This window comes from Pleurodeles waltl, chromosome 1_2 (assembly GCF_031143425.1).
Source record: "Pleurodeles waltl isolate 20211129_DDA chromosome 1_2, aPleWal1.hap1.20221129, whole genome shotgun sequence".
NCBI lineage: Eukaryota > Metazoa > Chordata > Amphibia > Caudata > Salamandridae > Pleurodeles > Pleurodeles waltl.
In genome coordinates, this window is record NC_090437.1 from 1,324,698,008 (window position 1) to 1,324,724,548 (window position 26,541).

General features: G+C 42.9%; 1 protein-coding gene across 1 annotated transcript in view; it reads right to left on the bottom strand.

Moving 5' to 3' along the window:
* Positions 1-26,541, bottom strand: part of LOC138251486 (long-chain-fatty-acid--CoA ligase ACSBG2-like) — a 280,648-nt gene that overhangs the window by 93,478 nt on the left and 160,629 nt on the right. Inside the window, exons 10-12 of the mRNA XM_069205653.1 lie at positions 25,034-25,251; positions 10,627-10,766; positions 7,445-7,691 (exon numbers count right to left, since the gene is read on the bottom strand). Coding sequence (XP_069061754.1) covers positions 7,445-7,691; positions 10,627-10,766; positions 25,034-25,251 — 605 coding nt within the window. The remainder of the gene's footprint in view (positions 1-7,444; positions 7,692-10,626; positions 10,767-25,033; positions 25,252-26,541) is intronic.

Here is a 26,541-nt window from a genome sequence, read left to right on the forward strand (position 1 = left end):
TGCTAAAAAGCTTTTGCCATTTTCAGCTTGGTGGTGATGGCACTAACTAATCCTATGTATAAAGAGTTTGCTGTAAAAATGGCAGAAGGCATTGGCACTTTCTTGCTCAGCATGAATGGGGCTGTAGTAATCCTATGCTTAAACTGAAACACTCTGCTAGAAAAACAGACATTTGGAGCTCCATACACAGGGCCTGCTCCCCATCTGAACTTTAGGACAACTTAGAGTTCCCTGCTTCACTTTTTGCATCATTTATGTGACATTCGAAGCCTGATAGAGTATTGTCTTAACTTTTATTGGGTGCTTCCTTTTGTGTCTGGATAAAGTTGTACCTCTCTAAAGGGCTATAACTAGTACAAAACACATGTCAGGGGTTGTTTTTATTCATTCCAGGTAGGCTTGAATGGTATTTTATCAATCCACATCTGCAATACTGTGCATTGAGTGTGTGAGATAGTCACCCTTTTAGCATGTTCACCCCCCATTATTTCTCTGACTAATACTGGTGGTAACTGCCCCTGACTATTCCCTGGGATCTGCTAACCAGATCCGGGCCAGTGCTCTGATAAAAAGGTATATGATCATATTTATAATTTAAAATTTGCCATAACAGATTCCTGTAAGTTCCAAATATATGAAAAGGCAAAAGGGATTATAACTACCTATAAGTCCCTAGTATATGTTAGGGCCGTTATCCTGCCCTGAAATGTGCACTGTGGTGTTGCCTGCTGTCATTTTTGAAGTCAGTCTTGTCTTGCAAACTGTCTTTAAATGTATGCAAATTCAACTTTGGAATTAAAGGTACCTCCAAAGTGGTAATCAGTTTTCTTTTTACATTTGTCACCCTTAAGGACTCACCTAGGTGCCCTAGGAGCAGGGTGTCATATAACTAGAAGCAAGGATATTATAAACTATATTTCATGTGCCCTGCTGAGGGTGATTTCAAGTTTCCCCATTGTAGATGTGTAGCTTCATAGGCTAACATTGGAATATTTTATATGAGTATAATTATTGCTAGGAAGGAGCTAAGGGCCAGATGTAGCAAAGGTTTTTACCCATTCTGTGTCTATGGGAAAAAGTGTTCATACATATGGCCTTAAATGTGTAATTCGATGACTCAAGAGAGTGGTATTGGTGAGTCCAACAACTTGCCACTGTTGAATTTATCATACCTAATACAGAAAAAACGTGATATGACTTTCTTTTCTATAAGCCAAAATACAGCCTGCTAGTGGCCTCTCCTGATTGGTCAGCCCTACTAGGATTAGCCTGGCTTCTTTGTTGAGGTTATAAGGGGCCTGCATAGAGGAGAGATGATCTGGTGGGGGGAGCTCTGCAGCTGCAGGGTTCTAGTGAGGAAGGGGGCTGGGTACATCACACTGGGCTTCAAAGAGAGCAGGACAGCTAGGAATGCCAGTCAGGCCTACCCCCTTTTCCTGTACCCATCAGACAGATGGTAGGCACAGGAAATGAGTTTACAGAGGATCTGGAACAAGGGGGGGGTAATGGAAATGGAAATGAGCCAGATCCAAAGGTTGGTTTAGCCAGGTCTTGCTCTGCTGGAGGGAAATCCTGATCTGTTGTCTTAAACAACAAGGGGAAGAAGTACTGCCCTGCTGGATCCCAGGTCTGCAAACCAACTGAAGGAATGCTCCTGTTGCATACTGGAACAACAGTCCTAAGGACATTGCCTTGCTTCAATAAGAACTTAGGAGTGGACTCCCTGGTAGAAACAGAGCTTTTCTGCATCATCTTCCACAAGAGTCTTCAGACTGGAGTGCGGCCAGTGGACTTTTAGGGATTTGGTCAGGTGCATTGTGGGAATTGAAGTACGAAAATTCCAAGGGCCATTGAAGTGCTTGCTAGATCCATGGATTTGTGTTTTGGACACTTTGAGACCCAAAGGAGAACTTCTGGAAGGGGATCCAGAAGTTTGGAGAAGGTTTGTGAGAAAACTCCATAAGGTGACCGACCCAATGTTGTGAGTTAAGCCAACTACCTCAAAATGCGAGCCAGCATGATTTTCAGGTTCATCCTGCTGAAAGCTCCAGAGCCCTAGACTTCCAGGATTTGACCGGGGGCCTTGCAGAAAAGCCAATGTTGCACGGAAATGTTGCATCAAAATCTGCTTGCTGGAGGGGACTGCCGATGCAGAGAGAGAAAAGCTCCAGAAAAGCTTTCAAGTGCAAAGGTAACATTTTGACTAAGGCCTTCCGCTCAGTGTATCCGAGCAGGGCTCCATCAAGATCAGCCTTAAACTTTGACTTTGTCCCGGCCAGATGTCCCTGGATGACGCTATTGATTTCTAAGCACTAGAGTGCACATTTTATTGATTGAATCTTTAAATATTTATATCTCTTGTTCCCTGTATTGGATTTTTGTTGTTTTGGTGTCATTTTAAAGATACAAATAGTTCCTATTTTTCATAAATTTGTGTGGGATGTTTATTGTGTGCTGTATCTTACGTATTTACTGTGTTGGTGTTTTTTTTTAAATGTGGTAATACCTACCTCCTAAATTAAGCCTGCCTGCCCTTTGCCAAATTACCAAGGGTTGAGCCAGGGGCAGATGTTTCGAGACCTTGATTTTAGGTTACAGTAGTTGGTGGCCTTAATGCTAGTGGTTGGTATGTGCTTACTCCTTCTAATAATCCACTTTCCAACAGAGTGTTAAAAGGTTTTTGTTATTTTTTAGCTCAACGTAGATGATACTTGCTAATCCTGTGTTTAAAGAGGTTGCTGCCTGTCTTTATTTATGAAGACTCATATATTTTGATTTACCAAAATGTCAGGGATAGGGGAAGTAACATTCTGTACCTCTGAACAAGGAAAGTGATGTCAAAAGACCTGGCCCTTAATCTCTTAACTCTGATGACATCAAAGGAAGTGACACCACTGAAGTTTTAAAAAAACTGAAATAAGATTGATAATATAAACAAAAAGGTATTAACGCAAATACATGCCTACCAATATATTAACAACAGAGCTATCATGATGTGCTAGGAGAGTCTACGTGACTGCACATTTGTTTCCTCCAACTGGTACAGGTGTACCAAACATAGTAGTATAAAATAACTGGACCAAACACTGTCATTGTTTTACCAGATGAAGCCTCAAATAGCTGGACACAGTATCACATTTCAGGAAACTGCTACAAATGTGCAGGGACAGTATCAGATGTAAAAATCTAACCATCATATGTCCTGGTAAAACAAATATGTACACAAGGATTCCTAATTTACTTTTTTATGCAAGATATGAACAATATGGGCTTTTAAACAAAAATCCTAATAATTACGGCCACATTAGACCATCACACATAAATAGAGGCCTGCCAAGAAGGAAATCCATTGCCAAGCTCCTTCAGGAGGGGGATCAAATATTTGAAAAATCCTCACTAAATGTTGCAGTCTTTCAATGTTGCTTCTGAAGGGCGCAACCTCTTTGGATGGAGATAGATGCTTCCAATGATACAGGAGGGTATGGCACTCTGGCTTGAATTATTTATTCACTGATTACTGTTATTTTTACCATTAGCTCAATTTTCAAATAAATTGCAACACCTCTGGAGGCATTTCCCCCAGCCTGAGATTGAATTGCTGAGGTTTCACATACAGTGAAGTCATGCCAGGGGGATGAGTGGGAGGCCCATGTTTCTTGAAGCAAGATGATGTCAGTTGCAAGTAGGGTTTGCCTCACCTCCACCACCCACATTCTGCAAGCAGATGGCCTTTTGAGGCACACCAAATCCATCTATTGCGTGGCTGTTTGGGAGAAATTCAGACATCTGTCAGCAACACCCAGTCGACTGACCAAAGACAGGCTCAGGGGACAGAGGGCTAAGGAAAGGAAAATGGCAACTTCTAAAAGGGTCATTTTTTAAATTGTAATGAAAAATCAAATTTTACTATTAAAGATGGTTTATCATTACTATTGTCTTTCATAGACACCAAACATGACATAGCCCCCTGCTCTTAATTGAAAATAACAGCTTATTAAATGTAAAAACGAATACCCAATGTTATCCTATTGGAGGGTGTTGAACCTGGCCCTTTTTTCAGGGTTTCCCTGAACTTTTTTACCTTCCTCCTTCCTTTTTCTGGCCTTGTTTTTGTTGACGTTAGGACTCTGGACACTTTACTACTGCTAACAGGTGCTAAGGTGTGTGACTTCTATCCTACACATGGTTACATTGGTGTGTCCACAATTGGCTACATTTTTGCCGTTAACCAGCCTATCTTCATTTCTGACCCAGCAGCGCCATTCCCTCTAACGCCATCCTCCTCCCGCTCGCATCATTTTTTATGCAAGTTATTCCTTAGCGCCTTTGTCTGTAATTTTATAAATATGGCGCATGGATGGTGTTAGGGTTAGCTCGCGTTAGGAAAAATTAAACACATCTGCGTTAGTGCGGTTGTGTGCCATTTCACATAAATACGGGCCTTAATATACTTGCCAGTCCCTTGTACAGTGGTATACCATATACTCAGGGCCTGTAAATTAAATGCTATTAGCGGGTCTGCAGCACTGATTGAGCCACCCACTGAAGTAGCCCTTAAAACATGTCCCAGGTCTGCCACTGCAGGGCCTGTGTGTGCAGTTGCCATTCAAAATCCACTGCCAAGCCTTAAAATCCCCTTTCATTACATATATGTCACCCCTAAGATAGGCCCTAGGCATTCCATTGGGCAGAATACATTGTCATGAAAAAATTGGGTATGCACTTTTAAGTTTTACATATCCTGATAGTGAAATACTCCCACATTTGTGAGGGCTACCTCCATAAAATAACATTGAGTTGCCCTAATACATTTAACATTTGCTAACTTTTGACTAGGAACGGGTAGGCGATTCATATTTGATGTCTAAGAAAGTGTATCTTAAAATCCACTTAAAAAGAGAAGTTGAATTTTAAGTTACAATTTTGAAAATGTGACTTGTATAAAATTGGCATTTTCCTGCCCTGTTTTATTCCTGCAGGCTATTCTTGGGTCACATGACAGTGTGTAGTTGGCACTTGGATAGTGATTATTACTTCCAGACAGCCATAAAATAGAGGGATTAGATGTGCCATCATTGGCAGGAACGGGGCAGAGTTGGGCAGTGTCCCACTGACAAGTTAATGTACTATGCCCTGCTTTCACACAAAGGACTTCACACTATCTCACTGTTCATGCAATCAGGCTGGAGCCAGTGCAGGGAAGGCAGGAAACTCACAGAACTTTAAAGGGAATTCTCCAGAAACGTCTACCTCAAAGAAGGCACCAGGTATAAAAATAGAACTTACAGACCCACTCTTCATTTCACCTTTTGGACCTGGGAAAGGACTCTCAGAGGACTACCTGCTGCTGTGGCCTGCTGTGTACTTAAAAAGACTGCTTTGCTACAGCTGGAAGGAGTGTTTTGCTGCTGAAGCCTGCCCTGAACCATTAGAGGCCTTCCCTGATACTTGAGCCTTGTCCCACCTCTTTAACATAAGACTATTGGGGTGATTCCAAGGGCCAGTTGGCTGGCCTTCTAATCAGAGCCTCATGGACAGAAAAGGCTCAAATAATCTTGTACCCGCACCTGGACACAGTTTTAGTGAGTCCGGCCCTCCAAGTGATACCTCTCCAGTCCTGAACCCTTGGAAGATGTGCTAAAGGTGTCAATGTAGCCAAAACCCTACATTTTGTACTTAGAAAAGTGTGTGCTAAACATTCCTCTGAGGCACCGAGAAGAGATCACAACCTATCTGTTTGTCGATCCACACAAGGTGCATTTCTGGTCAGCCTGACTTTGCGGCATGTCCAGCTATGTTCTTCTCTGCAGCAGCAAATCCTGTTCAGCCGTCCTGGGCAGAGGGGGTATTCAACCTCAGGGAACCTTTGTCGGCTACAGCTTGCAAATGCATCCCAATAGAGGTTTTCGACTTCCAAAACAAAGACTAAGGGCCTGATTTAGGCTTTGGCAGATGGGTCACTCCATCACAAATGTGATGAAGATCCTGTCTGCCAAATTACAATTTCTATCTGATATAATGGAAGCATAATACAGCAAATTGGATAAGTGTTATGTTAGTGACGGAGTAACCCCATCTGCCACTCATCAGACACAGCCTGCAGTCTAACCCCAGTCACCTTTACCTTCTCAGACAATTTGTGCTAAAATTTCTTATAAGTCCAAGGGTAAACTCTAACCGGTCCCAATCTACTTTTTGTATCCGGTCCATGCTCCATCGTGGTGTTGGCGTTTGGCACTTTATTCTTTTAGGTGCTAGCTTTTACTTTTAACTTTAAAAATAAATAACTCTGGTTCTACTGATCGGATGTTTGTCATTTTGATATCAAATACATTATTAAAATGTACTGAACTTTTCTAAATTGATGTGGGATTTTTCTTGTGTTATGTTGTCAGTTTATTACTGTGTTTGTGCTGCATAAATACTTTACACAGCCTCTCATTTAATCCTAACTGCTTTTGTACCAAGTTACCTGAGAGTTAAGCACATGTTAATTTACTTTTAAGGTTCACCCTGGCAGGGATTATGTCTGTTGCGTGAACTTGTTCAACACCCCACTCAACCGACAACACAATTTCTCACACTATTTATGATGAAAAAGTGTTTTGGAGTTCTACAAGCTATCTCTGTGCAATCTAATAGGACCGATTGTTACATAGAGCACACCTCACTCAAGTAATTATCAGTGGGTGAAGGGCCATTTGCATTTAATCAGCTTTTCTGTCTGACATTGGCACGCTGACTAAGTCCATGGTGCCAGGGAGTCCAAAAATCCTATTTTCTGGCTGTGTGCTAGAGAACAGAAAATATCAGGATATTGATTCAAGCTTTTGTTTCACAAATTGTGCAGATGAAGAAAAAATGCTCAGAGTAGTTGCTGATTTTTCTATTGCACTGGTCTGGCTGGGATAATATTGGTACAAGTTTTGTAATGTGGATGGATTAAACTATGAGAAATTAATGAAAAAGAAACCAAAATCCGTAATCATAAAAATGACTATTGTGTTGAGGAGCCAATTGGAAAGATACTTCATTAAGATGAAGATGATTACACCCACACATCAAGGCATCTACCTAACTGACTATTTCGGGAAAGTAGGGTCATGTATCTGAATATTTACCTTTCATCAATAAAATCCTCCGTTCTGCAAGGAGCTCTCTCTGACTTTCTACAGTGGAAAAGAGCTATGTTTCATTCAGACATTTTTCTGCATCATGCTGAGTTTTTATAAGTTCATCAGAGTGTCATGCTGACCTTGATTTTTAAAAACACTACTCACAAGTCCATGACTATGTGCTCAAAATTAACATCAGGTGTCATGGGCACTAGTGAATTGGCCCTCCCAGATCTGAAGAGGAGAATATCTCCAGGTTCTTGATTGTACTTCCTACCTCCAGGAAGTACTGAGCTTTCTGAAGGTCACTGGTCCCCCTGTACACTTACCGAGCTCACCTCCAGCAACAGAGAAGTCCTTCTTTAGGATGGTCCATTTCTGTACCTTCTGAGTATAGCCTAAAGCCTTGAGATTCACCCGCTCCATGGCCTTCTGGATTGCATCATAGATTGCTGGGTCCTTTGTGCTCACCACCTCAGAGACCCGTGTGGCCCCACTGCCCAACTGCTGGCAGAAATGTACTGCTTCTGGAGTCAGGTCATCCTGAGGTTCTCCAGTGACTGGATCTACAGAGCACTGGAAGAGAACAAGAAAGATCTAAGGTGGATCTGTGAAACATATACTAATACAGGAGGAGACATACTTCAAATCAGAGTCTGAGAGAGGCAAAGGAGAGATCCTAAAGGAATGAACTCAGTAAACAGCAAACCTAAATGAACACGTTTCTAAAATTGAATAAGTTAATAGAATTTCATGGGCATGTATACAGAAGAAAAAGCAGAAGAACGCGGGCAACATATGTCATAAAATGCAAACAAGGCCAATGAGATTATGCAGCATTGTTGACCTAAACTATTTTTCAGGTGTGGCTTACTTTGTCATCAAATGAAATCTTGACTATGCCCCATTGAAAGGAAGATATGCTAAGCATTCTGTACCAGTAAAATTAGAGTTACTAAGGCATACTTGTTTATACAAGTTTGAACATAAACAACAGTTCTCTGTTAATATAAGTAGGGCTGTGGAAGACAGTTTCGTGAATATTCTAAACTTTGCAGAATGGTGGCCAAGCATTGCTCCAATGTTTTTTGCCGATGAATTTCCCCACTAATAATTTTTTGGAGCAGAATTATTGGACAGGCAGCTAGACAGCAAGGTGCTACTCTTAGCTTTGGCATCTGACTATGAATCCAGCTTATTAAATGGCATCATGTCCCCATTCCTGAATACTAATCATGATCTCACCTTTATGTATCTGCTTTATAAGACGCTTCCTCTGTATGAAAACTATTGAGCCTTTGCTAAATCCACTACTACACAATGATGTATATCTTGTATTAGCTGATTCAGAATTTGGTGTCAACTCAAGCACGTACCTAAAACTGGACTCAACTAGGACAACATTTCTCCTGTTTGCTAATAGCTTTAAGCAAACATTGATCCAAGCCTAATTGTTTAACTTGAAAGTTGAGTCCCTCCACTCCTAAGAACATTTTGCTAAGATAACCAAGATAGCATGATACCAGTTTGCCCTCTGCACAAATTCCTACCAGAAACCACCTTTGGACCAGCACAAGCCATGGGTTTTCCCTTTGCTCCACTTCTCCCTATCTCAGTTTCTGCCCCATATGTACCTCTATATTAAAACACATCAGCACATCTGATACAATTCAGTGGATGTTAAAGGCCATGCATAATGTTTAGAGCTTCTTCTGAATGATAGCTATCTGCATGAACATGATTTGACACCAACAAAGTAACAAAATACTCTCCCTTAAAGCTCTGTTTGAAATATTTAAGTGTGTAGGAGTTTTGTTTTCCCGTGAAGACAAAACACAGAAGCTCATTAAATCACATAAATACATTAACAATACCAAAGAGTGATTCTCAGAGTTTCATGGCCTGAGTGCAAGAATGAACCATCTACAAAGTTGCAACTAATGTGTTTCATTTTACAAACATCCTTGTTACACATAATATAATCTGTTTGAACTAGGAATGTATGTCAAGGAAGTGCAGGTCATTTACAAGAATTCTTATTTTTTGAGTCCTCTAAGCGAAACGTCCCAGTGGCTGTGATTGCAATGTGTTTCTTTTGGTGCACCACACAGCCCATTGCCTGCTTTATGCAGCTGGAGGGCATACAGTAAATTAATTTACCAGGTGTTAAGCTCGGAAACAGCGGACAAGGTTTGTCTCTTTCTGTTCCTGAGCTGTGTGGTAAAATATTACCATTTCAGGTTAAATGATACCAAGATACTTTGCAGGTGTATTTAACAGGTGGTCTGCTCTGCACCATAAAAGACCATCATGATACATTTTCCAAATGGGCGCACTTCCCCAGATTGCACCAGTCTGGGACGGTGCACCCTATTTTATTAATGTATTGCGTTCAGGCCAGCCGCAAGCCTGCAGCTGTCCTGGAAGCAGCACATTCAGTGAAATAAAGAATGGCTGCTTCCAAGCTGGCCCGCGTTTCACAGTGCAGGTGGGTACTGCCTGCACTTTAAAGAGAGGACAGAGACCCCACGGTGAGTAACTTCAAAGACCCGACCGTGGATGCTTGGGGGGTCCATGGGATTCCATTTTCCCTCTGCAGACGGCTGCCCTCAGGCAGCGCACATACAATGTGCAACCTTACTGTGGCACACACTTTGTGCCATATTTATGGCCAATGACGCAGTGCAGCAAGTCACCTTGCTGCCCTGTGCTGTGTCACAGGGAAATGGCAGGAATGTGCTTTATTTATCTCAATACAGCACATTCTTATCCTTTCCTCAAGGCTGGCGCAAAATGGGCTGTTTAGTGCCAAGACAAGCAGATTTGCACCATGGTGCAAGGGTGCCTCTGTTGCATGCTGATTCTTTTTGTGTAGGAAGGGGCATCTTTCTGCACAAAAACAATCCCCTGAAGCTTTTTCCTCTGTCAATGTACACTGGAGAATGCAGAACACATAGAAAGATGAAAAAAACAAGGAGAAAGTAAGATATTTTTCCTTGCTGCACCTCACCTAGGAAGGTGCAGTTTGTTTGGCACATTCCAAGTCCACCACTTATGGAAAATTTGGGAATGCATCAAAGTCCATGAATGTTGCAAGGGAAAACCCACCCAACACCATTTGAAACGCCTCCCTGGCTTAGAATAATGCAACCGAGAGATTTGCACTGCATTGCATTACTTGGGATCTCTGATGTCACTCAGGGCCATGTAGGATACCTTGTGTGGCTTCATAAATGTCATTTTTCAGTTGTGTCGCTCTTGCACTACGTTGAGTGGTGCAAGAGTGATGCAAAGTGGCTCGTAAATATGCTCCTTCATGCACTTCGAAGAGTTCTGTTTGCCTAAGTAGGGCATCAGCAGAGAGATAAAGTGATTCCCTCCTTTGCAATATTATAATGCCCAGCAGATGCACAAAGCGTACATGCCTTCTGCACCCCGGGGCACTATGCATAACATGTCCCAATGCTCTCCAGACCACACGTGAAGGCACTCATGGTATTTCCCTTCTCACCTTCAACGTGAGCAGCATGGAGGGGAACTTCCTCCCTTCTCCGACCAGCATGGCATTACTGAGAATTGGCAACTCCTTCTTTAAAGCAGTCTCGATCGGTGCTGGGAGAATTTTCTCACCACTTGTGGCGATAATTAGTTCTGCAAAAAGCGCAAGATGAGGCATATTTATGTTCTGAAATTGATATCTTAGCAGCAGATATTGCTAATTGTTTGTTAATCAAGAGGCAAATTAAAGTATCATTCACACATGTCCACCCTTTTCTGCATTCAAAAATGCATTTACTTCCAGAATGTTTGTCAGATACATCTCAGACCATGGTACAGGTGAGTCCCAAACAGGGTGAAGGAAATCTCTAATCATTAACATCTGTGAGAGATGCTTCCATTTTCTGTTGAGTGCAATTTTCAACAAGACCAAGGCTCAGGTGCCACAGCACACAAATAACCAATCAATACCCCCAGCTTCAGGGTCTATGAAGGCTGCAGCAAAAGCTCCACACATTGAAAGAGCTGCCCTGTTAGGATCCTGCAACTTGTCAAGTGTTGGATTCTTTGTTAGCTCTACCCATCTGCAGAGTAAATGACTAATCTAAAAAATTCCAAGTTTTTATGAACAACCAAGTTTCCTTTGAAGACAAACTGTGTTTATAAAAACATTACCAGAGACAACGAAATAAAAGTGCAATGGTCTTCACATACTTAAATATAAAAACTGTATTTTGGGCAACCAAAACCAAATCCCAACCAATTTAATGAAGAACTTTCAACTGTGTTTGTCATTCTTTCTTATCACACAAATGTTAAGTGTCTGTCTAGTAAGTAGTAACCTTGAAATGAGAATCTAGCTGGAGCTAGATACACAATGACAATTTTAAAGGACAACCCACTTTTGATTGTGAAAATGAGCTAATGAGATACTACTAAAGGGCCAGGGGTATGGAGGCTGAGAAATTAATAGTCAAAGTAGATAATTGTATAATAAATAGAAAGGGGCCATTGCTATTTGGGAATTCAATTAGTGCCCTCTGTGAGGCTTGTAAAATGTCCAGCCCAGTTCTTAGTGTATTCATAGTCTTTCTAGAAGGAGCATAGAAAGATATGTTAATATGTATATAAGTCCTCTTGCTGCAGAGCTCTTTCAAAGGCCCAGCCTCATGAATTCAATAGGAGAACTTGGGAATGCAAATAAACTGTTAAGGTAAAGCTCCAGGTGGCAGAAGGATCCTCCAGGTTGTAAAGCACCCTGAGATCACAACATCCATACAGTGGATTAGCGTATTATGTTCTTAAGATGAAGGAGTTGAACATCAATCTCAATCGTGTCCTAGGCCCACATCCTATTCTAGTCTAGGTTAGAGCTTGTTTAGCCATATGGCAATTTGCTGCAGTCAACTCAACAATGTGCTAATGCTCGCTGTGATAACTTCCAGTTCCATGTTCTGGGTGCACCACTTTGGAGGGCTAGCTATAGACAGTGAGGAACTTGTCTGCAGCAAAGTATGTGCATGGCAGGGAAAGTAAAACAACTCCAAACCAAATAAGTTAGCATCACTCCATGGGACTTGTTTAATTCATCAGCTAACCATACAGATTATATTAAAAGCATCAATCATTTAAAAATCATCAGCAATACAATGTAAAACATGGCTTGTATTTTTAAATCAAATCGATTATGTCTATGGGGTTGCAACATTTAATCATGCCTGCTCTGCTGGTGAACTTGTGTATACCAAAAGAGCAGGTGAATCATAGCCAGATGGAACACTAAGTATGGCCATACTTGTCCATTGGCCAGATCTATCTGAAGAATGAGAGATGACGAGTGAGATTTTGGGCAAAACATGATTTTCAAGATAACAAGTTTTATCAGATGAATGTTGTTACATTTTACAAACATGCGCTGTTCATTAGACTATTTCCTGGGTAGAGAAGCTGTATTTTGCCAGTTCCTGGAACCTTGACTCAGAGGATCAGGACCCTGGCATCCAGGTGGGCTACACCACTTTCTCACTGTGGCTTCTTTGAGCTGTTATGCCCAGGTCCCCAGGCATTAATGTGGGGTTCACGGTCCACTCATTAAGGCTTTGTTAAGCTGATTGGCCCAGAGAAACACAAGTTTGTGGTCTCATGGACTGCTGACCTGGGCGCTATTTGTAGATCTGGCTTGTACCTGAAGCCCTGGACTGAAGTTTCAGGTCTCAGGCCTCTGTACAGGCTTCACCAAACTCACACTGAGGTGCCTTACAGCTGGTTGGCTTGGACCAGCCAGTGACTAGAGCCCTTGCCTTGGTTATCAAGTGTGATTGATGCTTTTTTGAGCTGGATGGCCTAGAGAAGTATCAGAATCGTTCCTGGTCTAGTGCGGCCCTGTCCTATAAAGTCTCTTGCCAGTGCCTAGAACCTTGACCCAGAGGATAGGCACCCTGGCATCCATGTGGGCTTCACCACTCTCTCACTGTGGCTTCTTTGAGCTGTTATGCTCAGAGCAGATGGTGCCTGGAACCTGAACCAAGGCTCAAGGCATCGATGAGAGGTTCATGGTCCACTCATTGAGGCTTTGTTGAGCTGATTGGCCCAGATAAATACAGGTTTGTGGTCTCATGGACTGCTGACCTGGGCGCTATTTGTAGATCTGGCTTGTACCTGGAGCCCTGGACTGAAGTTTTAGGTCTCAGTCATCTGTACAGGCTTCACCAAACTCACACTGAGATGTCTTAGAGATGGTTGGCTTGGACCAGCCAGTGACTGGAGCCCTTCGCTTGGTTATCAAGGGTGATTGGCACTTCTTTGAGCTGGATGGCCTAGAGAGGTATTAGAATCGTCCCTGGTCTAGTGCGGCCCTGTCCTATGAAGAAAGCATGATTCTCACCCCTACTTGGAGCACTAACATTGCCCCAGGCATCACTAAAGGGTTTGCCAAACTCTCACCAGGATATTGATTAGCTGGTTACCTCAGAGCAACCAGTGCTGGAAGCCTTGGTAAAGGTTACCAAGCCTGAGGAATCCATACAGGCTTTAGTGAGTGTCCACTGCCGGTCTTGTTTAAGCTCAACACACCAGAGTAGCATGAGAATCCTCACCAGTCTGGAGCCAATTCGTCAAGATTAGGAAAGGTGGCTCTATTTGGAGTTTGGAGTCCTACCCTGGAGAACTCAGGCATTTGCATGGGCTTCTTAGACTTCTCACTTGAACTTCTGAGCTGATCAGCCAGGAGAAGCATGAGGATCTTCCATCCCTTTCCTTATGTAAGAACGGAGGCCCTGTTAGTTTCTGGAGCTCTACCCATGGCTTTAGATGCCATGCATCCACACAGGCTTTACAGATGTCTCACTGTGGTTTCTTTGAGCAGTTCAACTTGGAGGAGCCAAACACATAACCCGGGAGAATTTTCCAACCAGGTAGCCCAGGGTCCCTAAAGCTGCTGATTAGAGTGCCCAGGCCCACTGCAGCCACTGACCAGAGTGCCCAAGTTCACTGGAGCTATTGATCCTAAGACTCCGGCCCATGGATCCAGTTATCAGTTTGCTTTTGCCAATGCCAGGTCATCAGTGGCCCTCATGCTGATCTGCAATGGATGTTTGGCCACACACCTTGTCTCTACGTGCTACACCCCATGTAGCACATAGAGACAGGCTTGCTTGGTTCACTTTCTTGCCACCCACTGAGACAAAAGCATCTCTCAGAGGATGCCTTTCAATAGATATTCAGCAACTTAGCTGTTCTGCTTCTTACAAAACCTGGAGCAATAATCAGGTTATAAACAAATAATTTAGCACCAATGACCGAGGCACATCTGGTACACTGGAGACAATGGTGGTGGGCCCCTTTTGTCCATGCCCAAAGCAAGTGTCTAAATGTACAAGCCCAGAAGTTGGCTATCCCAGGCCAACCAAGGCTCCACAGCACCACAGAATGACTGTCTCAAGTGAGGGAAATCAGAGTTCCCTTATGGCAGTAGATTTTTCCCATCTAGATTGGCCTGCTGCACAGGATGGGGCATTCCTTGTTTGCTCAAATGAGTGCAGGTTAGGAATGGCCATGGGAAGCTTAAGTGGCAGGGCCTTTAGAGAACCAGGCCGAGAAGGCACCATAATTTGTTTTCCTGTGATCCTTCTGGGTAAGGATGGATTCAGTCTCAGGAGGGCTTCCTGTTGCATCAGGCCTGCTACCAGGCCCACGTATGGTCCAAATCACATTCCTCTGCTGGAAGACAGCTCACCCAAGATCATCCTTGGAGAGCCCCAGGCCATGTGCATCCTGGTCCTTTGGTGTGGGTCAGATCCTCTGGCAGGGACCTGCCCCATGTGTGGTCCTCGTCCAAGCATCCAACAGCCATGGACCTCTCCAACCTCAGACACGTATTGACAGTATCTTACCCATGTTTGGGCATCTTCTGGGAACAGGCAAGGTTATACACACACTGTCATTCAAGACAATCCATTGTTATTAAGTTTTCCCTTGGTCCTTTACTTTGAATATTATCTCTTTCCTCTTTCAAGGCTGATATCAATCCTAATGAGGATGGACCTCACAAAACTATTCAATTGTATACAGTTGAGTGACTTAATCATCAAATTTATGACCCACACACTGGAAATTCCTCATTCATGGGAAAAGACTGTAATTGCAGTCCCTATCATTAACACGGTTCAATGGATTACCCACTGTTTTCAAATGATATCCGCCTGCTGATCCTGGACATCTAAGTGTATAACAGATGTTATATTGCTCTAATTATTGTGATTGAACACCATTTGTTCCTCTGAATAATTAAACAGAAACTGGTAGGTGTTGAGCTCCTGAACCCAAGCTGTTCAGCCAGCTAGTTACTTTTAACATGATAAACTAGGCATTCGCTAAAAGGCATACTTAACTTACAGATAAGTCCCTAGTATACCATACAAAGTACATACAGGTGTTAGAAGTTATTTTTCACTAGTGAGCTACAGCACCCATTGTGCCATCCACTAAAGCTGAAATGTAAACATGACTATCTCTGTAGCCTGGCTGTGCAGTGTCAAACTGCAAATACACTCAAAGTCAAAATAAACTTTGTTTGACAGACCTACACCTTCCTATTAAATGTCAAGAAGTCATCCCTAGGTTAACCCTATTGCCCATAAGACAGGATGCACGGTATTTAACAATAGAAAATGTAAAGGTTTAATGCTAAACATGTCCTTATAGTCAGAGTAAGTCAGGTGCACACCCTAAATTAACCTGTGCTCACCTTCTGGTAGCTTGGCACAGAGCAGTCAAGTTTAACTTAAGAGGCAATGTATAAAGTATTTGTGCAACACAAATTTACAGTAACATTGAAAGACACCACAAAAAGACCCAACACCAGCTTAGAAAAATAGATAATACTTATATGATTAAAACAAGACCAAAACAACAAAGGTCCAATAAATAGAACTTGAAATATGATTTTTTAAAGACTAAGGGCCCGATTAAGAGTTTGGTGGGCGGGACACGCCAACAAGGTGGCCGCCGTCTTCATGACGAACACTTCGCCGGAAGTATTAGGAGTTTCCTGCTAGGTCAGCGGGAGGAAACCTTGATTTTTACCCTAGCAGAAAACAGGCTACAACATTGTCTCCAGCTCGTAATCGAGCTGGTGACAATGCTGTAGCTCGCAGGATGCACCAGCACCCTCGCAATGTTAATGCAAAGCAGACAGCAAACATTGTGAGGGTGCTGGGCAAGAGGCCTCCTCTGCCCCCCCTGCACCTGTTCTCTGCCAGCCTTTTCATGACAGTGAAAAGGCTAGTGGAGAACAAGGTCGTAATCCGCAGGGCAGCACTGTATGCAGCACTGCCCTGGCAGATTACAATCTCAGGCACTGCCAGGATGTCTGGATCATGGATCCTGGCAGTGCTAGCGGAATCCTGGTGGTACGACTGCCAGGTCTTAATGTGGCAGTCAGACCCCTACAACAGCGGCGATCCTGACCGCCACCACGAAGCTGGCGATCCGAAGGATTCAAGATAACCCCCATGGGGAACAGGGTCAAGACTGATTTGCATGTGGCTGGGTCCAAACTGGAATGGCATGGGCAGCAAAAAAACGATGGATTAAACCCAGATCTGTGACTGGGGGTGAGTGTTTGCATTGTCAGCACTCCGTCCATCATCCTTTTGAATTGCTAATGTCGCACTAATTGGGAAGGGAATGCCCAGACGTGGGTCACGTGCTTCCCATGCCACTGCATTCAAGCTAACCTGGCTGATGAGGGGGAAACCCCAAAACCAGTCCCAGGATGCTTGTTTCCAATCCAGGGAAGACCTGGCCTGGCAGTTTGGGCTGGGCTGTTCCCATGAGGAACAGGGTCAAGACATATGCATATGGCTAGGTCCAAACTGGTGTGGCATGGTGAGCAAAATAACAATGGATTAAACTCAGATCTGTGACTGGGGGTGAGTGTTTGAAAAGTTTCAGTACTACGTTCATCATCTTTGTGTTGCTGAAGTTGCCCTAAGTGTGAACGGTCTGCCCAGACGTAGGTCCTGTGCTCACTGTTCCACTGAATTCAAGCTAGCCTGTCTCATAAAGGGTGATACCCTGAAACCTGCCCCAGTATGCTTGTTTCCGGTCCAAGAAGGACCTGGCCTGGCATTTTGGGCTGAAGTGTTCTCATGAGGAACACTTCAGCCCGAGGCATGAGGAACAGGGTCAAGATTGATTTCCATACAGCTAGTTCCAAAGTGAGGTGGCATGGTGAGCAAAAGAGCCATGGGTTAAACAAAGATCTGTGACTGTGGGTGAGTGTTTGAAAAGTTTCAGCACTTCGTGCATTATCTTTTTGTGTTCCTGAACTTTCCCTAAGTGGAAGGGTATACCCAGACATGGTTCCCATGGTCACTGTACCACTGGATTCAAGCTAGCCTGGCTCATAAAGGGTGATACCCTGAAACCTGTCACAGGATGCTTGTTTCCGGTCCAAGGAGGACCTGGCCTGGAAGTTCGGGCTGGACTGTTCCTATGAGGAACAAGGTCAAGACTGAGTTGAAGATGACTAGGTCCAAACTGGGGTGGCATGGTGAGCAAAAGAATGATGGATTAAACCAGATATGTGACTGGGAGTGAGTGTTTGAAAAGTTTCAGAACTCCGTCCATCATCTTTTTGTGTTGCTGAAGTTGCTTTAAGTGTGAACGGTATGCCCAGAGGTGGGTCCTGTGCTCACTGTGCCACTGAATTCAAGCTAGCCTGGCTTATAAAGGGTGATACCCTGAAACATGTCCCAGGATGCTTGTTTCGGGTCCAAGGAGGACCTGGCGTGGCAGTTCGGGCTGGACTGTTCCTATAAGGAACAGGGTCAAGACTGAGTTGAAGATGACTAGGTCCAAACTGGGGTGGCATGGTGAGCAAAAGAACAATGGATTAAACCAGATATGTGACTGGGAGTGATTGTTTGAAAAGTTTCAGCACTACGTCGTCATCCTTTTGTGTTGCTGAAGTTGCCCTAAGTGGGAAGGGTATGCCCTAAGTGGGTCCAGTACTCACTGTGCCACTGGATTCAAGTTAGCCTGGCTGATGAACACTGATATCCTGAAACCTGTCCCAGGATGCTTGTTTCCGGTCCAAGGAGGACCTGGCCTGGCAGTTGAGGCTGAATTGTTCTCATGAGGAACAAGGTCAAGACTGAGTTGAAGATGACTAGGTCCAAACTGGGGTGGCATGGTAAGCAAAAGAATGATGGATTAAACCAGATATGTGACTGGGAGTGAGTGTTTGAAAAGTTTCAGCACTCCGTCCATCATCTTTTTGTGTTGCCGAAGTTGCTTTAAGTGTGAACGGTATGCCCAGACGTGGGTCCTGTGCTCACTGTGCCACTGAATTCAAGCTAGCCTGGCTTATAAAGGGTGATACCCTGAAACCTGTCCCAGGATGCTTGTTTCGGGTCCAAGGAGGACCTGGCCTGGCCGTTCGGGCTGGGCTGTTCCTATAAGGAACAGGGTCAAGACTGAGTTGAAGATGACTAGGTCCAAACTGGGGTGGCATGGTGAGCAAAAGAATGATGGATTAAACCAGATATCTGACTGGGAGTGATTGTTTGAAAAGTTTCAGCACTACGTCCGTCATTCTTTTGTGTTGCTGAAGTTGCTCTAAGTGAGAAGGGTATTCCTGTTGTGGGTCCAGTACTCACTGTGCCACTGGATTCAAGTTAGCCTGGCTGATGAACAGTGATATCCTGAAACCTGTCCCAGGATGCTTGTTTCCGGTCTAAGGAGGACCTGGCCTGGCAGTTGAGGCTGAATTGTTCTCATGAGGAACAGGGTCAAGATTGATTTCCATACAACTATGTCCAAAGTGGGGTGACATGGTGAGCAAAAGAATGATGGATGAAACCAAGATCTGCGACTGGGGGTGAGTGTTTTAAAAGTTTCAGCACTCCGGTCATCATCTTTTTGTGTGGGCTGAAAACCACCAGCCTTGTATTGAGGCCCTAAATGTGAAAACAGTGCTTAGACATCACTATCGGTCAGAAGATTACTTGAGGTCGTGAGGGAAGGGTGCAAATCAAAAATCCAGGCCAACAGCGATGTAGAGTAGGCCGAGTACAGAACCGATGCAGGGTCCACTGAACAGTACCTTGTAATGGGGCAGGGCATCGTCAGTGAGAACATAATGTGTCAATATTTCAACCTCACCCAGGGTGCTGCTTCATCCATGGGTTCAGTGTAAATGGATGTGATGAGTAGTCATTGAGGCACGCAGGGAATAATCATCGGGCCAAGCAGTCTGTGATCCACTGTTATTGGACAGTCGCTGCATCATGGTTGGTTAGGCAATGCGCAGATTTTTCTGCTGTACTCAGGGAAATGCATCACCTTTTGACATTTGTAGCTGAAAAACCCACTTCAGAGGCTCAGGACTGGAGGTGGCACCTCAGGCAAGGATAGGACCCACAGGGGCAGAGCCCAGCAGCACCAGGACAGAAGCAAGATGTCTTTGATTTCTCTGAGACTGCACAGAACAGGGGACAAACCAGCAAGCCCTTGGAGACTCTTGGCTGCAAAGATTTATAGAGCAAGTCCAGTCCCTCTCACTGGAGGCAAGAAACAGCAGGCCAGCACAGCAAAGCAAGTAGCAAAGTGGCAGTCCCTTCTACAGCACAGCAGGCAGTAGACTAACACAGCAGTTCAGTTGCAGAGCAGCTGTCCCTCCTGGCAGCGCAGCAGTCCTTCTTCCTGGTAGAGTGTCCTTGGTTCTAGTAGAAATATGACTTGCTGGTCTTTGGGGTCTAGTACTTAAACCCAAAAAGGCCTTTGATGTTGGGGAGACATCAAAAGAGTCCTCTGAAATGCATAAAGGTCCCCTTCATCCTAGCCATGTCTGCCAGGCTAGCTGCTGGGAGTAATCAGTCTTTTGTGTGAGACAGGACATCACCTATTGAAATGTAAGTGTCAAGCCCTTACCTTCCCTCTGCCTAGAGAGAACCATCACTATGAGATGACTACAGATGCAGCTCAGTGTCCTGGGTTTGTGGCTGTCAAGAGGGAATTCACAAATTGTAAGTGTCACCCTGCCCAACCCAGAGGTATTTTCAGAGTCAGGCTAAGCCACAGAATGGTTGAGGTAAGAAAATGTCAACTTTCTAAAAGTATACAATTTAAAATCTGACTTCACCCTGCCCTTGGGGCTGACTTGGGCCTACCTTATGGGTGACTTACATGTAATGAAAAGAAAGGTTTAGGCCTGGCAAGTCTTTACACTTGCCACGTTGAAATAGCAGTTTAAAGTGCACAAACAGGCTCTGCAGTGGCAGGCCTGAGGCTTGTTTGAAAAGCAACTGTGGTTGGTGGCACAATCAGTGCTACGGGCCCACTAGTAGCATTTACTTTACAGGCCCTGGGCACATATAGTGTACTTTACTAGGGACTTACAGGTAAATTAAATATGCTAATTGTGGAGAGCATGTTTAAAGTACAAAGTGCCTGCATTTTACAACTGGTCAGCAGTGGTGAAGTGCCCAGAATCCTAAAGCCAGAAAACATGAAGTCATCACACAGGAGGTCAGAGGACAAAAATGTAGGGAAACCACATCAAGGATGCTAGGTCTAACAGAGGGGCATTGTGGGACTGATTGCAGTAGGGTACACAGAAGAACGGTAAAAGTAGGTAGGGTTGCCCTGGGAAATTTTACCCCATTAGTTAGGAGGTGAAGCAAGAATGTGGCCAAATAACCTCATCAGAAAACCTTCTAAACCTGTTGAAAAACAGAAGCAGACTCTCTCTATATAAACTGCTCTGCCATGGTTAGCCTTTGAGTAGGACTGTTCAAGAGCAACCAGTTGACACTCGTTGGCACTTAACACTTTTTAGTAATATTTTTATGTTTAAACAATAGAAATTCATAACTTTGGGCCTGATTTAAATCTGGACGGGGTTATTACCAAGTCGTGTTGACAGTGTGCCTGAGAACACCGTCAAGTTGACGGTGCTCCACCCGCCATGTTTAGATGTTACAGCTCTGCAAACCATGAGTTGATGACAGATTTCTGCTGGAAGGAGATGGCAGTTGGAACAAGTGGACTTCGTACAATGGTAGGGGCTATGGAAAGGAAGTAAATAACACATACACACTGTACCTTAGCTATATGTGTCCCCTTGCTCTACACAATACACAGCATACCACAAACATATCATCATCCATTACAATTCTAACAAAACTCAACCCGTACAATACACATTGACATACATCCATAACACAACACACACACCATTGACACTGCACCCACACACAACAAAATCACAACAACCAACACAACTACACACTCAGCTACACAAACTCACACGCAAGTACAACTACACACATCATGACAACATTCTGCTACATAACAACAATACCATGCTAGAAATGCCACAAGATTTCTCCAAGTCTCAGCAACCATTTTGAACTCTAGGAGTATTTTAGCTATACTCAGGAAAGTCCTGCTGCTTTGTACTGGAATTTCCTGTGGGCTGTGGCACCTGTGGAAACCGGCTGCTCCAGGAACTTTTCTTCAGGGATCAGGTGTTCTGTGCAGCATAATGGACACTTCTAGCCTCACTAGTCACATAATCATGTGCCTTGTACTATTGTGTGAGCAACAATGGGCTCATTTACTGACCCTTTATGAATCACCTCTTTGTATGTAACCATTGGACAATTGTGGAAGCTTTAAAAGGTTTCTTGTACGCAGTAGATATTCGACTTTCAAATCTTTCATTCAACGTTTTTCATTGTGTTTTCCTATAATATCAGCAAGTGTGAGAAGGCTTTTGCCAGGTTATTGTCACTTTGCTACAGCTACATCTATATTGCGACCTATGTATGCATAGAGACATAGGATATAACTTGGAATGTGCACTTTCATGTGATTAGATATGTCACTGGCAGTAATGTTCTGGGGAAAATCAGTATTTGGAATTATATTCTGTTGTATTATCTCATACCCTTGTGATATAACAGGAGCAATAGGACACAGCAATAGAGAGAGAACCAATCTTATCCTAGGTACAAGCATACCCTAAACTAGAATTGGAAGGTGTAATAATTTCTTCCGATCTATTTGTAAACAGGTATGGCCTCACAAGCTATCCCTGAGAGAAAATAGAACCCTCAAAACCTGAGGAACAAAGCTGCATGTATATTTGCACAGTACAATGAGTAGTAGCCTCATTTATGAGTATGTAGCTATGTATAATGTGAAAGGTCTAAAACCAAGACTGGTGAAGTCACTGTTTTTCCCCACAAGCATGAATGCATACATTGTTTTCTTTCTTTAGTTTATTTTGTTCATTGAGTGTTCTCAAACCCCCATGCATTGAGGGCTTTGGTTGGGCACTTGTTGCCCTAAAACTCCACTGGCCACCGGATGTCCTTTAGGGTTGATTGGATCCATGCTGCCTCTGCAACTAAATGTGGAGAATGTGCTCCACCTAGGCCTTTTCTGACATCTACCTGTCAAAAGGAAAATGCTCTTATCAGTTATCACATCTCATTAAGGAGAAACACTGACAAGGTATAGATACTGGCTAATGCTTAAAAGCATACTGGAGGTTCAAGCAGGTAAAGTGCAACTTTTTAAAAGTATATTTTACTCAATATTTCCTAAAATTACTATTCACCAATGAACTGGATTTTTAATAAATATTAAAAGTACTGGTTTAATCAGCTCTGCAGCTTATCAAAATCCAAAGTTTAGTATGTTCTCATACTATACGCAGATCCCTAATAATGAAATAACTCATGGGGGCCAGTAGCCTTAGGAACATGTGAAGAGTAAATCCTTACATGTTCCACTTTTTAATACCTGGCACCCTGTCTTCTGTGCTAATATATGTAATTAGGAGTGACATATGTAATATTTTTAAAAGTAGGATTTTTTCCTGTGAAAAAGAGTCATTTGGACTTGTTTATGTGCACATTTGTAGAATTTCACATCCCTAATACTGAGTTCCAAATCCAGTATCATCAACTCACATCAAAACTGGGGGACATCACTGAAGAAATCCCTGATGATGTTATCCAATAAGTGTGCAAGTTTGTTTTGCGATTTACATAGTGGCAAGTAACGACCATTATAATTCTATGTCATTTTGTAGAGCTTGGGTGTAGCTAATAGGTGTAGGTGTTTACAAAACGTGTGTGCTCCTAAGTCAGCAAAGCTGTGTAGATGTATTGAACATGTTATGAATGCTTGGATTCATGAGTAACTCTGTGTGAGAGTGACAGTTGACTCATGTTGATTATGCACCACACAACTTTTTGGTTCTGCAGAAAATGTTTCCTCCAGTAGAAAGGTTCTACTAACTTTTGTAATCAATTTTGAGTCATTGGAGAATATTGTTTCAGAATGATAATGTATACTTAACATGGAAGAGTGTGTGCACCATATACTAACATATATGCATGCATGCTTGTTTTGCTTCAGGGGTTCTCTATAAAGTTTTCACCACAGTATTATGGGTGCAGGTAGTGTGATCTTTAGCACTTTTCAATCTTGTTTTTCTTTTTTTTTTAGCAAATAGTGTTTTTTAACAAGTGTTAAATAGAGTGTTCACTGTTTTTAGTACACTCTTTTCAATATTCTGTGGTGTATTTTGCATGAGAGTTTGACTGTTTGCAAACAGTGTGGTATAGAGCGAACTCTCTCCATAGAGTAAACATGGTTTACAATACTAAGTTCTCTTTAGATATAACGTTTATTTCTCAATGTAGGTTCAGTGTGTGTCAGGGGATTGATATAGATAAAAGCTGTCGGTAGTAGGACATTTGTTTAGGAATCTGCATTCACTATTTTGGCTTTCCATGAACAGTTGTATGCCGATTATACACAATACTCAGTGAGGGTTTCCTATATATCTGTAGTTGATTGTGAATGTGAATTATAGTACGTGTAAAGCCATAGCAATTTATTCAGATATATGCAGGAAAACGAACCTTGGATGATGTTATCAGTGATGTTGTTATTGACACCATCTATTATGTAATTCGACATGTCATCTGTTATGTCATAAATGAAATCATAGAACATGTCATGAGTCATGTTATATGTGAGGTCATAAGCAGTGCATGGCGGATACACAAGTTATAGCTAACTATAACTGGTGAATGTCTACTAAAATACACTACACTAATATACACACAAACTTAAGTTTGTTGATGATAGTATGTTCCTTACAGAGAAACAATTGTGAGGTTTCTTGATGAAGTGGCATAAGCCATCAATTTCATAGAGGGAAAAATGGAACCTCTTAGGTCTTCTGGTATTACGGAATCCCTCATGGTGCATTGAAAACATGACATGAAGTGTCATACATGTTGTGACTTGCTATAATATTTCACAGATACATAGCTGTGAGTTTTTCATTGATCTTACAAAGGAAACGTATGGCATGGGATTGTAATCGAGAAGGGTGATGCTTTAAGTTTAAAGAAATAGGAGTCATCGAGTGTTTGAGAGTGCTTCTATATAAATGATGAATTGTTAGATGCTGAGATGTTAAGAAATCTTGATTATAGCTCCACTTTCCACATTTTAATCATTGTTCTCGGACCGTCCATTATGACTTGTTGCAACAGGTACCATTAATGAAATGGAATGATTTGAACAAAATATAAAGACAATTAGGATTAGGAAGGCACCTAAGCTCTTCACATCTACAATTAGAACCAAGACAAAAACATTATAGCGATTGAAAGGTGAAATATGCCCTTTGACAGAAGTGTCCAGTGTAGGTACAGGAGAGTGAGAATCATGGAGTAATATGTGGATTCACAACATTTATGACTCACCTTTGTATCATTAATTTCCAAAACGTTTCTATGACAATTAATCTCGTTCAATAGACCGTCAAGATTCTTTGGGACCCATCTGCTTAGTCCAGATTTAGTCCATACTTGCACTATACGTACCTTTGATTCTCCCAGTGACAAACAGAAATCCATCTTGGTCAAATTTGCCTAGATCCCCAGAGTGTAGCCATCCAGCATTGTCCAATGCATCAGTTGTTTCCTCTTCCCTGTTCAAGTAACCCATGAAGATGTTTCTTCCCCAGCTGCAGATTTCCCCAATGCCATCCTTGTCAGGCATATGGATTCTAGTCCTGCACCCTGGCAGTGCCTTCCCACAGCTGTAGAGATATAACATGCATGATCGATGACTTGCAGGTAGACAACAAGGTGTGTAAAACCATATAGACAGACTGAGGCTGATCCTTCACCAACATAGCCACTTAAATCCACTCCACTTGTTTTAAGTCATGCGCGTAATCGAATTACAATATTTTTGCAACAACACATGATCTGCTGACACAAGGGAACCGATGAGCCGCTAATGTTTCATCACCACTGAATGTGTACTAATTGGTGTATATTAGGGAATCCTCACATGATTTATCCAGTAGTGCTGAGTGTCCAGTGAAGAGGCAAAATCCATTTAGACAAGCCCTCTACTCAGTGGTACTCAAGAAGATCACTGGGTGAGTGAGTGATTGAGTGAGGGATTTAATGAGTACGTGAATGAATGAGTGACTAACTGAATGAGTGAGTCAGTGAGAGAATTATGGAGAGTAGTAATCAACTAAAAACGTATTGGTGCAAGGACTGGTCACTAACACTCTAACAAAGCAGGATTCTAAGAAAACAGATGTGCCTCACAAGAACTAAAATAGCTCCCCAGATTCACTCCCTGTCATAATGACAGATACATTCTGTACTACAACTAGAGGACAAGGTCAAGAAATGCTTTTTTCCAACCCAACATGGCCTAAAATGTTAAACAGGGAAAATGAGGAGAGGGTAGGTCAGAGAGACAGAAACAGCAAAAGTCACAAGACCCTGCCTAGTGCACTAAGAGGGAAACTGTCACCTGGACCCTCTGAGCCACAGGGAGCCAAATAAGTGAATGTTGAGCATCCATAACTTGGCCCACAAGTGTAATAGCCATGTGTGCCCCAGATGCAACCAGTGGTCATTCACAGAGGGGAGTTGCAGGCAACAGGCATCAACAGCCTTTATTCTAGACCACATAGGAGTTCCCACCCACCACAGGGACAAGCAGATGTTGTTTTGAAAGGAATACAATTCTTTACTAGTGTTATCTGATAGAAACATGGAAAGCCCACAAGCACAACTGTACTCAAAATGGCAGAACCAGAGCCCTCTCCCCGCAGAGGCCAAAGTTCAGCACATCTGTCTTGCTGCACTGTGTGCCTGTCCTATACTCCTCATCAAAGGTGTACCCTGGGGGAGTGATGAAGATGATGGGTAACTAACATTCAGAACAAGCTGAATGAGAACATAGGAGACTGAACCTCAAGAATAATGTTAGAAAGGGTGTTTTAGGTTGGCTAGGGTTTGCACCTAAGTCAGACAGAACCCACGCACTCTAGTCAGGGCGAGGAAGTTACACACCCAAGACA